The 17,100-nt window shown below is 50.2% G+C and overlaps 1 protein-coding gene across 3 annotated transcripts in view; it reads right to left on the bottom strand.

The window, feature by feature from the left end:
* Window positions 1-17,100, bottom strand: part of SCARA3 (scavenger receptor class A member 3) — a 42,417-nt gene that overhangs the window by 5,062 nt on the left and 20,255 nt on the right. For all 3 annotated transcript variants that reach the window (XM_060015222.1, XM_060015221.1, XM_060015223.1), the window contains 4 exons: window positions 16,973-17,074; window positions 15,629-15,748; window positions 14,241-14,339; window positions 12,206-13,249 (listed from right to left, as the gene is read on the bottom strand). In XM_060015222.1, the coding sequence (XP_059871205.1) occupies window positions 12,206-13,249; window positions 14,241-14,339; window positions 15,629-15,748; window positions 16,973-17,074 (1,365 nt within the window). The remainder of the gene's footprint in view (window positions 1-12,205; window positions 13,250-14,240; window positions 14,340-15,628; window positions 15,749-16,972; window positions 17,075-17,100) is intronic.

Genomic DNA, 17,100 nt, shown 5'->3' with positions numbered 1-17,100 from the left:
AGGCCCAGCCTGGACTCAGGAAAAGCCTGAGAAATCTCATCTGGACAAGGATGCCCATGGATCCAGCGGGAGCCCCTCCCTCCTCCCGTGGGACCCCCATCCTTCCTGAGCCACCATCTTCGTCGCTCGTCCTCTGCTCCCGGCTCCTAAGGGCACGGCGGCTGCAAGGATTTCTCACGGTTTCTACGCCAACAGCGGGGAGAAAAGGCAGAGAGTAAAGGCCTCTCTTTTGCTTCTCTCCTCCAGCCCCCTCGGGCTCCTCTTTCTGGGAAAGCTCTTGGGTACCTTTGCTGGCTGGGGAAGGCTGGGTGCCCACGGGCCCAGGATGTCGGTTTGAGCAGAAGCCTGGGTTGCACCGTTCTCCTCACTCCCCCAGGAGCTGCAGGCCCTAGTGCAAGTGGAAGGAGGCCCGGCAGGAAAGGGGTCACCTCCCTCTCCACTGCCGCTGCTGACCCCGTCTCTGAGAGCCCACGCAGGTCTCCCGGTCAGTGGCCTGGAGGACATCCGGTGGGGTGGCTCCACGTGGGGCAGGACCTGTGTTGCAGGCATTGGCCTCTCTCACTGCCCTGGCTCGGTGTCGGTGTGCCCACGATGGCCCCGGCTCACCCTAACTTCTCTGTGACCTGCCTTCTCTTGGGTCACGGCCACTGGGAGGGCTCCCTGCTCCCACATAGAAGATCCCGTCTCTCTGAGCAGTGAACGTTTGCCTGCCTAGTCTCTCGTACGTCCCCAGCACCGTACATTGAGATCATCGCCCCATTTTACAGATGAGAAGTCGCGGTGCAGAGAGTGGCGACTTGCCCACCATCACCAAGCAGGAAGGGTGGAGACAGGATGCAAACCCAGGCCTGAGAGGCTCCTGGTCGGGTCCCTAGACCCCCTCCCACTGCCAGGACCTCCTGCCCTCGTGCCACTCGGAGGAAGTGGAGGGTCCCCACAGAGCTGGGAAGGGGTCACCTGAAGGACTGTCTTCCTCTGGTGAGCCGAGCCTCTGCCTGTCCCTCCAGAGCCAGCCATGAGTCATGCAGTCAGAGAGGGGAGAGCTGGCAGGACCTGGGTCTGGCCCGGGAGGAAATCAACAAGCAAAGCTTAGCGGTTAGCATGGGGGGAAGGGATGCAGGCAGAGGCTGACCAGGGGCTCTCCACAACAGGAGGCCCTTCACCCAGCCTGTAACAAGATCTGGGTGTCGGAAGGGCTAAAGGGCAAAGTGGGGGGCAGGGAGCTAAATGCTTCTCTGAGCAGCGGGGGCACATTTGAGACAAAGGAGGAAACGTGATGGGGGAGAGGAACGGGTCACTGTGGAGTCCCAAGAAGGCCTGGAATTACTCAGGAAGCCCTGGGCTGTAATTAGGCCATCCCGGCCCATTAGCGCAGAGCCACAGCTGACTGCATGTCTGGGACAAGTAGGTGGTCTGCTCCTGGTCTGCACTGGGAGTGGGGAGAGGGCGGGGGGCTGAGCAGAAGCACCCATGGGTGCATGGGTGAGGGAGTGCATGGGCGGGGAGGGGGTGGGTGCAGTCCGTCTCATAATCTAAAGCAACGTGCCAGCCTACAAAGGGAGAGGGAGACAGAAACAGAAGGGGAGGCTCTCGGGAGACTGGCCTAGTGCCGTGAAGACACACTAGCCTGCACTTCAGAGGACCTGAGTTTGAGTCCCAGCTCCCCTAGTAACAAATCGGGTGGCTGGGTAAGTCATTTGGCCCTCTTTGGACTGCAGGCTCCTCTTTGTTCAGTGAGAATATCAGCCTGGGTCAGGGACGCTCAATCCTGGCTGTTGTTACCTGAGGAGCATTGAAAACATGCCAGTGGATTTCCACGTCTGCCTATGATGGATTAATTTGTACAGACTCAACCTCCCGCTGAGAGCAACCAGAATCATTAGACAGAATGCCAAGACATCCTTCTGAAAGCTTTGGAGAGCGATCAAGGGCCAGACTCCCAGGGAGAAGGGAGACTCATTGGAGAAAGCCAGACCTTCTGGGCCTCTTTCTCCTCTCAAGGCATTTGTTGACTAGTAATTGGTTTGGGCAGAGACGCTGAGAAGCTGAGTAGGGTTTTCAGCAGCTTCACTGGGGCTGGGGCTCAGGGCTGCCAAGGTCCAGGGCTGAGATTCAGGAGAAAAGGAAGAAAGGAAACTGTGTGGGCATTTGCGGTAAGGACCAGGGGGTGGAGAAGCTGAGCAGAGAATTAGGCTTCATCCCTTCAGTCCTGTGGGGCTGGGGAAACAATAACCTGAGTTCAAGGCCAACAGGTAGTAGTGACCTGTAAACACTCCTCAAAGACTGTGTCCTGGAAGTAAGAATGTATCAGAAATAGGCCAGGTGTCATGGTAAGCTCTGTCGCAGGCACCAACAGAAGCTGGTATCATTCTCCTTTTCATTAATCCCCCTTGCTTCTCAATAACAAGCGAACCTACTAATCCTGCAAGCAGGCATGTTCCTCCCTGCCTCCCCTCCAGGTAGCTCCTCCGCCCTAAACCACAGAATAATTCAAAGTTCTCTTTACAACATGTAAACTCCTGGACACTGTCTGTGGCAGGAGGAAGGAGGTTAGTGCTTAGGGAACGAATTGGTAGGTGTAATCCCTCGTCCTCAGCTTCTGCCCTGTGGTCATGCTTTCACTGATGCACTCAACGAGCATATGTTTCCTGAGAACTTTCCAAAGGTCAGGCACTGTGCTGGGCACTGATGAACAAGACAAGGAGCCCATCATCAAGTGAATTAGATTCAGAATCATCCCTTCATTAGGACACCCTTTTATATTTTACCAAGAACTGTTCACACAGTTAACATTCTTACTCACAACTACCCATGAGAGATAGGCAGGGCAGATGTTATATTCCTACTTACAGATGAAGAAGCTGAATTGAAAGTGGCCAAGAGGGCTCCTCTGGTGGCACAGTGGTTAAGAATCCACCTGCCAATGCAGGGGACACGGGTTCGAGCCCTGGTCCGGGAAGATCCCATATGCCACGGAGCAACTAAGCCCGTGTGCCACGACTACTGAGCCTGCGCTCTAGAGCCCGCGAGCCACAACTACTGAAGCCCACGCACTTAGAGCCCATGCTCCACAGCAAGAGAAGCCACCGCAATGAGAAGCCAGCACACCACAATGAAGAGTAGCCCCTACTAGCCGCAACTAGAGAAAGCCCGCACGCAGCAACGAAGACCCAAAGCAGCCAAAAATAAATTAATTAATTACATAAATTTATATATAAAAAAAGAAAGTAGCCAAGAGCCTTGTCCAAGGCCACTCAGCAAATAAGCAATGATGCTTTCTTGGCTCCAATTCCCAAGTGATAGTCTTAGGGTAGGCACTGTCTAGCATACACACAGAAATCCTCCTATAGAATAGGAAGAAACAGTCTATGAGAGGCACAAACACTATAGAAGTACCACTGGCTTTCCGTTTGGCAAATGGAGACTCAGAATTAATCACAGAGCTGGAAGAAGTCTCAGAGAACAGCTGGTCTTATCCATTGATTTACATATGAAACAAAACCAAATGAAACAAAAACCCCCCAAAAAACCAGAGGCCCTGAAAGATGAAGTGATTCTGCCTAAAGACCCACAGCAAATTAGAATCCAGGCTCCTTCCCCGGACAGTTTAGGAGCCCCGGAGCTTCAGTCAGCACTTGGCACCTTCCACACTGGCTGTGGCCATTGCTGTCCCTCTTCCTTTATTCTGGAGAGCAGCTCGGCTTCAGCCAGAGGGAGACGTTGCCAGCCCCAGCGTGAAAGCCGATCAGCACCTGTCTATGAATGAATGAATGAATGAATGACATGTTCCTGTAGGAAGGGATGTTGGTTTTGTCCCTGAAATTTTCTTTCAGATGTGAGAGGCTTTATATGTGGTGATTTAACAACCAAGAGAAATGTTGCCCAAAGACACAATTTAAACAAATATGCTGAGAGTCAAATGTAGCTCAAAGCGATGTCCCACCTTGCTCTCCGGTTAGGATGAGGTTCTTTGATGAGAACTCTGCCCTCATTAGGACAGGAGCAAATATAAAGTCCCATGACTATTGTTGGGTTATACTTAGAGTGAGGTTCTCAAATTGTTCCCTTACTAACACTCTTGGGACCATTTCCTTCTTTTCCAGTCTGTCCCACACATGACACCTAATCAGGACCTGAAATGCCTTTTTGGTATCTGCTCTCAGTGTCTCCTCTTCTGGCTGGGCACTAGACGTGTGCGTCTCAGAGCCATGGCAAAGGGTCAGGATCTTAATCATAGTGTGACCTTGAGCTATCCCTTAACCTTTCCCAGTCTCAGGTCACCTTTCTGTAAAGGTGCACCTGCAACACGTCTTGTCCACAAAGGTTGCCAGGCTAGGGGAGGGACAGATTGGGAGTCTGGGACTGGCATGTACACACTGCAATAATTAAAATAGATGACCAACAAGGACCTACTGTATAGTACAGGGAACTCTGCTCGTTATTCTATAATAACCTAAATGGTAAAAGAATTTGAAAAAGAATAGATACACGTATATGTATAACTGAATCACTTTGCTGTACACCTGAAACGTACATAACATTGTTAATCAACTATATTCCGATATAAAATAAAAATTAAAAAAAAATGTTGTGAGGCTAAAATGAAACAAAGTGCGTGAATGGGCTTCATCATGATTGAACGCAACCTAAGAACAACAAGGTTACCAGAGGATGAACCACGAGAACTATCTGCTAATGCCTTCTCTGGAACACTGCATCCTAGAAGTCACACAGATACATATTTTAGATGAAATACTGTGGGACTGTTTCAGTTACTAAGGAAATACTCAGTACCTGGCTTTGTTGCCAGAATATGACAACAGGCAAACAAGATCTTACCTCACCTCCATCCCCTGCAACACCACCAATCTAGAGTAAAGAAAATATTAGCAGAAATGCTCACTGATATAAAATGACGGTAACACAGGTTTGAAACCAAATGGTTATAAAGAATCAGAGAATCAGAGAGGTTGGCTCCAAGTCTGAGCTCTGTGAAGAAAACAGCGCTGTGTGGGATCATGGGGCCCTCCCTCCTGTCTCCTGCAGCTCCCTGAATGATCAGGCCCAGGCTTCTGGCCCCCCCAAATGTGACTATACATTCTAGAGCCTCCAGATCTCAGTGGCTACTTATTCTATTCTCTAGAGCCAAGAGCTGCTATATTTTCAGGTTGAACATACTTCCCACAAAGACACGCACTTCCTGGGGAAGGGTCCAGGAAATTGAGTATAGCCATACAAATTTCTGTATGGAATCCGAATTAGGAGTCTTCTGGGCCATTTTCCAGGAGAAAAACTGTTGGAAATATTGCTGTGAAGGACTAAAATGGAAAGGTAATGGTGTTTGTTATGGGGTGAATTGTGTTCCCTCAAAATTCACATGCTGAAATCCTAACCCACTCTGAATATGACCTCATAGGGAGACAGGGTCTTGACAGAGATCATCAGGTTGAAATGTTGTCATTAGGGTGGCCCCTAATCCAATATGACTGGTGTCCTTATAAAAAGGGGAGACTGGGACACAGAGACAGACACACACAGGGAAGATGTTATAAGGAGACACAGGGAGAAGATGGCCGTCTACAAGCCAATGCCTGGAATAGATCCTGCCCTTATCACCCTCAGAAGGAACCAACACTGCCAACACCTGGACTTTAAACTTCCAGCCTCCAGAGCTGTGAGATAAGAGATTTCAGTTCTAAGCATCCCCAGTCTGTGGTGCTTTGTTACAGCAGCCGGGGCGGACTAATATAGGGTTTACTTCAGAGTGAAGTACTCATAAGCAGAAGCCATAGAGCATTTCAAGTCAATTCAAAGAGTGGGCCAGGTAACCAACCTTTGATGTGGGATCTAAGGGGAAACTGAGGGCAGAGCTGTCCCAAGGGGAGAAGAGGTCAGTCCCTTTTGGGGAAATGGATGGACGGTAGACAGGAATAGAGCGCAGAAACTCCACCAGGAAGCCTGTGCTGTCAGCAGGGAGCATCTCTCGTTTGCTCAGGTGCTTTTAGGGGAATGCAGGTCTTAGGTGACTTTGGAGGAGGCCACTCAAGGCAGCTCGCACAGCACTGGATCTGAACCACCTTGCATCCGAATCCCATTTCCCTTCCTTGCGAGCTGCGTGAGCTTGACTAGACCTCATCTGGCAGCCGGTTCTTCAGTTTCAGGGACCATGGGAATTCAAGGCGATAACGCATGTGCCCAGGGTCTTTGCACGTCTGCTTCTCCACCTGGAGCGCCTCTGCTCATCCTTGCCAACCCTGCTCTACCTGACTTTCTCCCCTGTTCTCAGGCCTCATTTCTGATGTCACCTCTGGTGGTTGATTTCATGTGTCAATTGGGCCGGGGGAGCCCTGATATTTGCTGTGGACCTGCCGTATCAATAAACAGAGGATGTTGCGGCCATCAAGCCATCAGTCACTTGCAGCCACCCTTGACAGTGCACGCTGAGAGGATTCAGGATGGAATAAAACAGGATACTGGCCCAAGATAGTGAAGGTGCCTATCAAAGGAATAATTTCATTAAGCCCAGACTCTTGCATCTTCCCATACATAGAAGAGTGCTAAATTCATTAATTGAGATGTCTGGTTTTCCTTTAATTAGGAATAATCTTCTGATGTTCAACTACCTGGATTTTTTGGCAAAAACTCCTATATATGCTGGCTCTTCCCTTAACTCTTCGGAACAGTCCCTTAGAGCTATCTGAGAGGCTGTCTCCTGGGCTTAAGTCCTCGGTATAGCCGCTGAGTACAACATCATTCTCAACTTGAAGATTGTGCATTTTTTTCAGCCGACATTGGTGCAACAGCATTCTGGGTGTGTCTGTGAGGGTGTTTTGGACAAGATTAGCATTTGAGTTGGGGGACCAAGTAAAGCAAATGGCTTTCCCCAATGTGCATGGGCCTCATCCAATCAGTTGAAGGCCTGAATAGAACAAAAAAGGCTGAGTAGGGCTTCCCTGGTGGCACAGTGGCTGAGAGTCCGCCTGCCGATGCAGGGGACACGGGTTCGTGCCCCGGTCCGGGAAGATCCCACATGCCGTGAAGCGGCTGGGCCCGTGAGCCATGGCCGCTGAGTCTGCGCGTCCGGAGCCTGTGCTCCGCAACGGGAGAGGCCACAGCAGCGAGAGGCCTGTGTACCGCAAAAAAAAAAAAAAAAAAAAAAAAAAGGCTGGAATTAAAGCATCATCTCTCCTGGGTCTTCTGCTTGCTGACTCACCCTGCAGGTCTTGGGACTTGCTGGCTTTTACACCTATGTGAGCCAATACCTTCAATTCTTTATAATACATCAATCTCTCTCTCCAGAGAGCCTACTGGACATAGCATACATATACATCTTGCTGGCTGGTTCTGTTTCTCTGGAGAATCTAATACAGATTTTGGTACCAAGAATGATTCCAGGTGAACAGAATCTTAAAGATGAGTTTTCTGATTTGGTCTGTGGTTTCTGCAACGGGCTCTCTAATATGATTAGATTTAAAGATGCTGAGGACTCTCTATCCAGTAGTAAAAGCAGCCTGAGAATCCCTGGCAAGAGAGATACCCAAAATAATGGAGACGCCTAAGCGAGGATCTAGGCAACCATGTATGTTATACCTTTGAACATTTTGGTCAAAATAACAAGTATGATGAGATTGGCTGGTTGTTTCTAATGTTACTGGACAAAGTGGGGAAAGAAAAGGATGAGCTCAGGGATTCGAATTCCTAGCTCAAGGGCCCGTAAGTGACCTGAAAGCTTCTATGTTTGCCCTGAAGGAGACTCTTACCCGCCGTAGCCACAGGGCTGAGAGGCTGAAAATCAGACCCGCAGTCTCCCCCTGTGACTGACTGAATTACAATGCGAGTTGAACTCCCAGCCTCCCAGGGTGTCTCCTGCTAAACCCAGGCCACAGGCTGGGAAGGAATGGGATCCTGCAAGTTGGAATGGGGGTGTGTGGGAAGACCCTGATGGAGCTGGGGAACTTGAACCCTAAATTCTGATGCGTCTCCTCTGCCAGCGGCAGCAGTCTCTCTGTCCCCAGGAGAAGCGGCCTCTCCACCCCCGCCCGTCCCAGGGGGTTAACCCTGCGTTACCTGCGGAAAGGGTAATGACTGCCCCTGAGGCAGCTGACAAGCAAGACATTGCTGGTTCTCCCCAGTGACGACCCCACCACCGCTCTTGGCGTCTAGACCTCTGAGCAGACTCAAGTCCCAGCAGCCCCTAAAGTGAGGTACAAAGCGTGACCCGTGAGGAGGTGCACTACCCTCTGCGTTTTCTAACTCCTGCAGATAGAAACCCGGGCCACACGTGTGGGGATGGGTATTAAGGCTGTGGGATAAATCGTGGAAGGAACGGAAAGTTGGATCGGGCGGCATTTATTGCCACGGGCTCACTAAGCAGGGATTCTGCATCTAACTTTGCATCTTGGGGAGGAAGGAAGGGCTCTAACAGTTTGCTTCGCTGCTTGACTGAAATATGGCCAAAAGGAGACCCACAGTGAGTGAATTAGAATTGCCAGACCTGCTTTGGGTTAATGTAGAGAAAGGGATTCCATGACTTAGGGAGACGGGAATGTTCAAGTGAGTTTGTCATTTGAAACTCACCCACCCTGGGAAGGACCAGAAGGCATGCCATTCACCACAACTGTGAGAGATAAACTTGAGAGGGAAGCCCTGGCATCCCTGGCTCTTCTCTGTGGGCCAGACTTCACAGAGGGAACTGCAGTCACGGAATTGGGAAACGTAACCACAATGAGAGTGATTGGGCCCGTGGTGGCAGGGACCAGAGGTGGCACTCAAGCCCCGAAGGCAAGGAGGGAATGGTCCCTGGAACTGACAGCAGGGTCAGTGCTGCAATCAGAATGTCCTGACTCCTGCAGACCATGGCTGGCTAGCTCATCATGGGGTTCCTAGAAGTGAAATAGACAGGAAGCCTACTAATTCTTAACGTGTTCTGTGTAAGCAGAACAGTTCTAGATCAAGTGAACAAGAGTCTAACTTGAATCATAAAAACAGAGTGTCATAACCCCCAACCAGTTCTCAGACTTGAGCCACTTTACAGACTCAGAACCCCTTGAATGAAGAGGCCAGGTCCCCTCGAGGAAGGACCCTTGTACACTACCAACAATATTTACTACTAATCATTTTTCCAGCCATCCCCAAAGGCCCCTATGGTCTTTTGCCAGGATAACTGTGCATTGGGCAAGAGGAAATAATCAGAACTTTCAGGCACCACTGGACACAAGCTCTGAACTGACACTGATTCCAGGAGACCCAACCATCACTGTGAGGCACCAGTCCAAGTAGGGACTTATGGCGGTCAGGTGATCAATGGAGTTTTAGCTGAGGTCCATCTCATGGCGTCCTATGTGAATGCTCACCAAAGGTGATATCAGCAGAGGAGGATTTTAATAATCAAGTGAAGAGGACGACTTGTTCTATGGGTTCCAGTCAGGCTTCTTCTCCAGGCACCCCTGTCATCAACCAATGGGCTCACGAACAAAATGGCCATGGTAGCAAGGATGGAGCTTATGCATGGGTTCAGCAACACGGATGGACTTCCAGGCCCCAAGGCTGACCTGGCTACAGCCACTGCTGAGCACCCAATCTGCCAACAGCAGGGACCAGCAATGAACCCCCAATATGGCATCATTCCCCAGGGTAATCAGACAGCTACCTGGTGGCAGGTTGATTACACTGGACCACTTCCATCATGCAGTGTTTTGTTTTACTGGTTTAGACACTTATTCTGGATATAGAAGTGCCTTCCCCGCATGCAATGCTTCACCAAAAATACCAGCCATGTACTTGCAGAATGCATTATACATGGTATTCCACACAGCATTGCTTCTGATCAAGAAACTCATTTCACGGCAAATGGAGTGCAGCAGTGGGCCCATGATCATAAGATTCACTGGCGTTACCATGTCCCCCACCGTCTTGAAGCAGCTGGCTGAACAGAAGGGTGAAATGGCCTTTTGAAGACTGTTACAGTGCCAGTTCTGTGGTAATACCTTGCAGGGCTGTATATGCTCTGAATCAGCAACAAAAACATGGTGCTGTTTCTCTTACAGCCAGGACTCAGGTCCAAGGATCAAGAAGGGGAAATGGGAAGCCACCACTCACTATTAACCCTAGTGCCCCACTAGCAAATTTTTTGCTTCTTGTTCCCAGAAACTTATGCTCTGCGGGCTTAGTGATCTTAGTTCCAAAGGGGAATATTTCTGCCAGGAGATACGGTTCCATTGAACTGGAAGTTAAGACTGTTGCCTGCTCACTTTGGGCTTCTCATGCCTCTGAAATAACAGACAAAGAAGTTACTGCGCTGACTGGGATGATTGACCCTGACGGCCAAGGAGAAATCAGACTACTTCTCCACAATGGAGGTAAGAAAGAGCATGTCTGGAATCTAGGAGATCACTTAGGGCGTCTCTCAGTATTACCATGTCCTGGGATTAAGGTCAATGGAGAATTACAACAACCCAATCCAGGCAGGACTACTAACGGCCCTTCAGGAATGAAGGTTTGGGTCACCCTACCAGGTAAAGAAGCACAACCAGCTGAGGTGCTTGCTGAAGGCAAAGGGAATATGGAATGGGTAGCGGAAGAAGGTAGTTATAAACACTAGCTGTGACTCTCTGACCAATTTCATGAGCAAGGACTGTAATTGTCAAGAGTATTTCCTCATTGTGTTATGATTATATGTTGACATATATGTGTATATATCTTTGTTTTGTTCCCTCTCTTATCCCCTTACTATGTAACAAAAAATACAAAATGTATTGACTTTATATCACAGTATTTAAATATTGTTAACTTTATATCATAATATTTAAGTTATGGGATATTAAGAAGAGTAAACATCACTCAAGGACTTTACCTCCTCTTCTGGGGAAGGGGTTAGTGCATTTTGGGTTACTCTCAGGATTGTTATATCATGTATATTAGGCAGAATTCTGACCTTGTTACTTTCTTTATTTGGAGATTAAGTATGATTTGAGGAGATGTGCATGGGTGTCAGGTGGATGAGGGACGCACTTGTGACAGTTCATTTTTATGTGTCAACTTGACTGGGCCACGGGATACCCAGATATTTGGCCAAACATTATTCTGGGTGTGTCTCCATTGTGTTTATGGATGAAATCAACATTTAAATCAGTACTGAGTAGGAACTCTGCTCAACATTATGTAACAACCTAAATGGGGAAAGAATTTGAAAAAGAATAGATACATGTATATGTATAACTGAATCACTTTGTTGTACACCTGAAGCTAACACAAAATTGCTAATCAACTCTACTCCAACATAAAATAAAAAGTTAAGAAAGGGCTTCCCTGGTGGCGCAGTGGTTGAGAGTCCGCCTGTTGATGCGGGGGACACTGGTTCGTGCCCCGGTCCGGGAGGATCCCACATGCCGCGGAGCAGCTGGGCCCGTGAGCCATGGCCGCTGAGCCTGCGCGTCCGGAGCCTGTGCTCCGCAACGGGAGAGGCCACGACAGTGAGAAGCCCGTGTACCGCAAAAAAAAAAAAAAAAAAGTTAAAAAAAAGTCAGTACTGAGTAAAGCAGATTGCCCTCCTCAATGTGGGTGGGCCTCACTTAATCAGTTGAAGCCTGAATAGAACCAAAGGCTGACCCTCCCCTGAGTAACAGAGCATCCTCCAGCCTGACAGCCTTCAACTGGCACACTGCCTCTTCCTGGTTCTACAGCAGCCTCCAGCCTTTTGAGTTGAACTAGGACATCAGCTGTGCAGATTTTGGACTTGCCAGCCTCCAAAATCACATGAGCCAATTCCTTATAATCTCTCTCTCTCTCCTATATCTCTGAAGAACTCTGCCTAAGACAGGGGTGAGATGGGAGGAGAAGAGGGCATCAGAGTGACAGGCATCTGAACTGCAGATGGTTGAGAGCACTAGTAAGGGGGTGGGAAGGGAGAAAACAAAAGGAGACAGAGTTTCCAGAAGATGAGATCTACCTGTATCTCTCTGTGGGCCCAATTAAACAGATCCGCACATAAAAATCCAAATTTGTATGTCGGGCAAAGTGAGGAGCCATACACTTTTCCAAAAGAGGTTGGCAAGGACGTAAAAGCTGCCAGTCACCCCAGGAATTTGCTGCAGGATTGTATCAGCCCACTGAGATTTTTGCCCAAAACCAGGTCCTTCTGTGTTTCCCAAGGTCACCGAGGCCCTCCGGGAGCTCCCCGGCAGCCCGGCCCAGATCTGGCTCTCACCTCGTAGGATGGTGACGTTGCGCAGGATCTCCCCGTGCTGCGTGTCCACGGCCTTCATCTCCTCCATGACCATGGACAGGTTGCGGACGTTGAAGTCCAGGCGGGCGCTGAGCAGGCCAAAGCGCTCCCGGAGCAGGTCGGTGGTGGCCAGCATAAGGGAGACGGTCTTGTTCAGGTAGTAGAGCTCCTCGGCCTGGGTGTGAAAGCCCAGCGTGCAGGAGAGCCGCACGTCATCCAGGTACTTGAGCATGCTGTACACGTGGCTGTCGGTGGCGTTGATGTTGGTGAAGATGGTGCCGATCTCGATCTCATGGGAAGCCATGCGTCCTTCCAGCGTCTCGAACCTCTCCACCGTGCGGTTCTGGGCGTAGTGGGTGTGGTACTGCAGGTCGTGCATGTTCTCCTCATGGTCATCCAGGAAGGACGAGATGTTATCCAGCTGCAGCTGCAAGCCCATGACCTGCAGCACCAGGTCGTGCATACTCTCAGAATTCTGGCTGATGCGCTGGGAGGAGGCCCCCAGGGTGGCCTGGAGGCTCTTGACCGCTTCTCCCGTCTTGGCCGAGGTGGCGCGCAGGCTGCTGAAGAGCCGCGTGTAGTTCTGCCAGTCGGCGATCATCTTCTGGAGGGTCAGGGTCTCCTCGTCTGTCTTCCGCCGGATCCCGTGGATCCACTCAGAAGTCTGCCCCACGGTGAAGTTGATCTGGTGCATCGCAGCCTTGACGTTGTAGCACTCCTGGGTGAGGTCCTTCAGAGAGAGGTCCAGGCCGGCTGTGGTGGCCTGCCAGCCTCTCACCTGGGCCAGGAAGAGCCCCAGAGACTGGTTGATCTGGTGGACGGAGAAGGAGCAATTGCCCATCTCCTGGGAGATCTGACCGCTGGTGGTGGAGAGCAGTTCGTGGGTCTGGGACGTCTGGTCCAGCTGGACCTCCTGAGCCAGAAGCATCTTCTGAATTCCCTCCAGCTCCGCCTGCAGCTTTCTGATCTCTTGCCCCAGCTGCCCAGCCTCATGGCAGAAAGAGCAGTTGTTCGGGGCTTTCAGCTCTTCAGGAGAAAGGGACAACATTTTGAGTTGCTGAAGGATCACGGGACAAAGGTTGCTTCTTTAACATTTCAGAGCATAATGAATTGGCAAGTGGCTTTCCTATCCCTCTTCCTTTCCTAAGACCTGCTATGAAATCCTTTTTGGAAAAGTCTTGCCACCTCTATGCAACCTTATTTCTACCAAATGTCTTTACTCTGACCTGAAATGTAGGCTTTAGGATATTTTCTCCATCTCACCACCAAATTCTTGAGAGTACGTACCTTCATAACTTTTCTGAGGTTGCCAACAACCTCCCATTTACATTTTATTTTTACAATTTCTCCCCACATTTTAATATTTGTGCTTATCTGAGCCCGTCACAAGCTCATGGAGAAAAGGGTACAGGGATAGTTTCCCCCGTGACTGATGAGAAATGAGGCTCAGAAAAGTGACTTGCCAAATGTCACTCAGCTAATTAGTGGCAGACTAGGACTTTCTCTTCCCACCAAGCAGACCCCCTCTAAACCCTTCTATTATGGCTCCTTCTGTCTCATTCTCAGAACAAGAACGTCCCTTGTGAAAGCAAGAGACAAAGAGACAGTAAATTGTGCAAACTTTAAGGCAGTGATGAGGAAAGGGCCGACTTGTCAAGAGCACAGGGAAGATCTTAAAAATAATTTCAGATACGTGGAGATATTTGGCGAGTGGACTTGCTTGTCTCTGGCTTGCTTCTCTACCTGGAGGCTCTGCTAGATCCGTGCCACTCACAGAACCCCGAGCCCCATTCCTGGGTGCACCCCAGGGTAGCAGCCCTCGTTGGCTGGATGTTCTCCAGCTGCACAGGGAGGCCGGGAGCCATGACTGTCTTTCCCTCATGCCTTGAAGCTTGGTGAAGGCTGCCCTGCTCCAGGGCACCATGGCATGGGAGGAACCCTGCCGCCCCCCGCCCCCCGTCAAGTAATATCGGCCTTCTGTCACGGTCACTAGCACATCTGGACACTGGACACTCACCCAGCCCTTGGAGATTTTCCTGCATAGACACAAGCTTCTTGTCATAAAGGGCCTGGGCCAGGGAGATGTCTTCTGAGAGAGAGTCCACTTTCCTGAAAACTGCAGGGGAAACAGAGACGAGAAAAGGGTCTGAGCTCAGAGAAACAGCAGTCGTTTGTTAAGCAGACAAACCATTTATCAGCCCCTCTGCGGCCAAAACCGTTCACTCTTCTGTGGGGCTTCCCAATGGCCAGAGCCTGTCACACATCCCTTAAAAATATATACCTGTGTATCTATATATCTATAAGCTTTTTATATATCTCCCTTAAGTGTATATATGCATTTATACATATGTGGGTATATATGTGTATATTAGAATATGTAATAGTACATAAATTATACATATACATGTCTAATTTCCACCCCCCTCAGATTCTAGACCTAGGATCTGACCACAGGGTAGAATGGGGACAAATAAGAAAGGAATATAAAAATAAAAATTATTCTTAATCCTATCCATCTCCGTGCCTCACCTGAGTCCCAGCTTTGTCTTTAATATCTAGTACACTGGAGCGAACAAACCTACAGGCTTCCCTTAGTAAAAAAGCTTTTTTTAAAATCTGAAGCTAAGAATGGAATGAGATTGCGGTTAAGAAACTTTCAAATTTGTTTTCACTTTTTAAACATAAATGGTGTTAGTATCCAGAGGCAGAAGCTACCTGAAACTGGCAGCTCGCATCACCTGGGTCAGCCACCACAGTCATACAAACTGCTGAGTGTGTGAGAACCACCAAACTTCAGATCCCCGGGCCTCGCTGGCAGGACTCTGACTTAGTAGGTCTGAGGGAGACCCAGGAATTTGCATTTTAACAAATCCTGGGGGCAACCCTGACGCAGGTACACATCCAACCTCACTTTGAGAAACACAGAGGCCATGGCAAAGGCTTAGACATTGTCCGATCTGGTGATTTCAACCCTGGATGTACACCGGAAGCATCTGAAGAGCTTAGCCACTGAATTAATTCCATTATCCGAGGGGGGGGGCAGGCATCCATATTTTTTTACAGCTCCCCGATGATTCTAACATGGGGCTGAAACTGGGAACTACTATCTAGTCCTAGCCTCTCATTTACCAGGAGGAAAACAGAGGTCCTGAGAGGGGAAGTGCCTTGTCAAGGCCACACAGCTAATGATTGACCAGAAGTTACGAGCTAGTCTTTGCAGTTTGAATCAGGCACTCAGAGCCCCTAGTCAGGAAGATGCTGGCTCTGGTCCATGAGCCACAGAGATGTGTGTTTGTCTTTGTAGGGGGTTTTGGCACTGAAAGGACCCCTGATGAGAAACTCCCCCCCGCAGCCCGGGGTGGAGAGCCCCGGACGGGCGGGATGCTGCTAGCAGCCTGCACTCACCCAGAGAGGCCAGCACGGCCACAGACACCAGCAGGAAGGCCAGAAAGAGGTAAAGGATCCGCACCGACGTGTGCAAAGACAGGTTCTTCTGGCAGCGGCTGCAGCGGGGCCCCGGCCGGCCTGTGGAGAGGGGGGACAAAAAGAGGCCGGTGGCAGAGGCCGTGGCTAAAGGGTCAGTTCTCCTGCTCTGGCCTGTCTCATCCCATTTTGAACCAGCCTCAGAAAGGGAGCTGTCCTGGATCCTCGCCTCTACCCACTTCACTGCCTTTTCCGGAGGTCCTAGAGCTTTTACGAATAGGCAAGACCACAGTGAGGATCTTCAGAGTACGCGCCCATCACACCATCATTCTGTCTCCACGGCTTCGTCATTCAGCCCATGGTGCAGGAAAACACCTCTTCCCGAAACATCAGCCCCCTCACAGGGCAGCCAGCCTTGTCTCACCATTGGGTGACCAACTCCTCCCGGTTTGCCTAGGACTTTCCTGGACTTTAGCACTGAGAGTCTTCTGTTCTGGGAACTCCTTGGTATTGGGCAAACCAGGATGGTTTGCCAAGACTGTCTCAGTTTTAAAGCTGTAAGTCACACATCTTGGGAAACCCCTCAGTCCCAGGCCAACCAGAAGGTTGGTCGCCAGTCCCCAAACTTTGCAGGTAACCAGAAGTTCTCCTGGAAGCCAAACGGATGATTCCAGTGTATCAGTTGGTCCTTGTTATAGAGGAAGGTTGGAAGAAGGTGTTCCTGGTAGCTCTGGGAGGTGGCCAATGGCCAGCAGGAAAGCTGTGATGCTCCCAGCTGTGAAATTTCTAAGATGGATTCAACTTCAGCTGCACATTATGAGTACCAGGAATGTTTAAATACCCTGATGCCCATCCACGCTCCAGACCTAAAGAGATCAGAATTTCTAAGGGTCGGTCTCAGGCGTCCCTGGGTGGTTACAGTACACAGCCAAGATTGAGAACAGCTGCTCTAACCTCTACCGAAATCCACCAGGAAGCCCTACTGCAAATAACAGTTCGGAGGGCGTTCGTTTCTCAGATCAGCCCCATGCCAAACTGGTCCTGTGGGCCTGAGAAGGACGGGCCACTTGATGGGCATGGGATACAACGAAGGGGACAGTTCTGGGCCAGCTGGAAGAGAGGCCCTGGGGGAGATGGTCCCGGGCAGGTCTGAGGAGGAGCCCTGGAGACAGAGGTCACGTGTGTCCAACTCGGACTTCATCTGTACCGCATAACCCAGGCCCATGCAATGCTTCCAGGGAGCAGCGGGGAAGGCACAGCCAGGGCTTTGAAGCCATGCAGACAGACAAGTCTGTCCCCAGCCTGGGATCAGCCCGGAGCCCTTACCCTCCTGTGTGCACGGGAAGGACGGCATGTCCTCGTCGTCGTCGGCTGCCAGCTCCTCTTCTGTAACACACAGCGCATCTCCGTCGCCAGCGGCTGACCTCACTGTGATGGAGCCAGAGCTGTCAGAC

The sequence above is a fragment of the Delphinus delphis genome, chromosome 6, assembly GCF_949987515.2.
Source record: "Delphinus delphis chromosome 6, mDelDel1.2, whole genome shotgun sequence".
NCBI classification, from domain to species: domain Eukaryota; kingdom Metazoa; phylum Chordata; class Mammalia; order Artiodactyla; family Delphinidae; genus Delphinus; species Delphinus delphis.
This window is presented reverse-complemented; position numbering and strand designations above follow the sequence as displayed.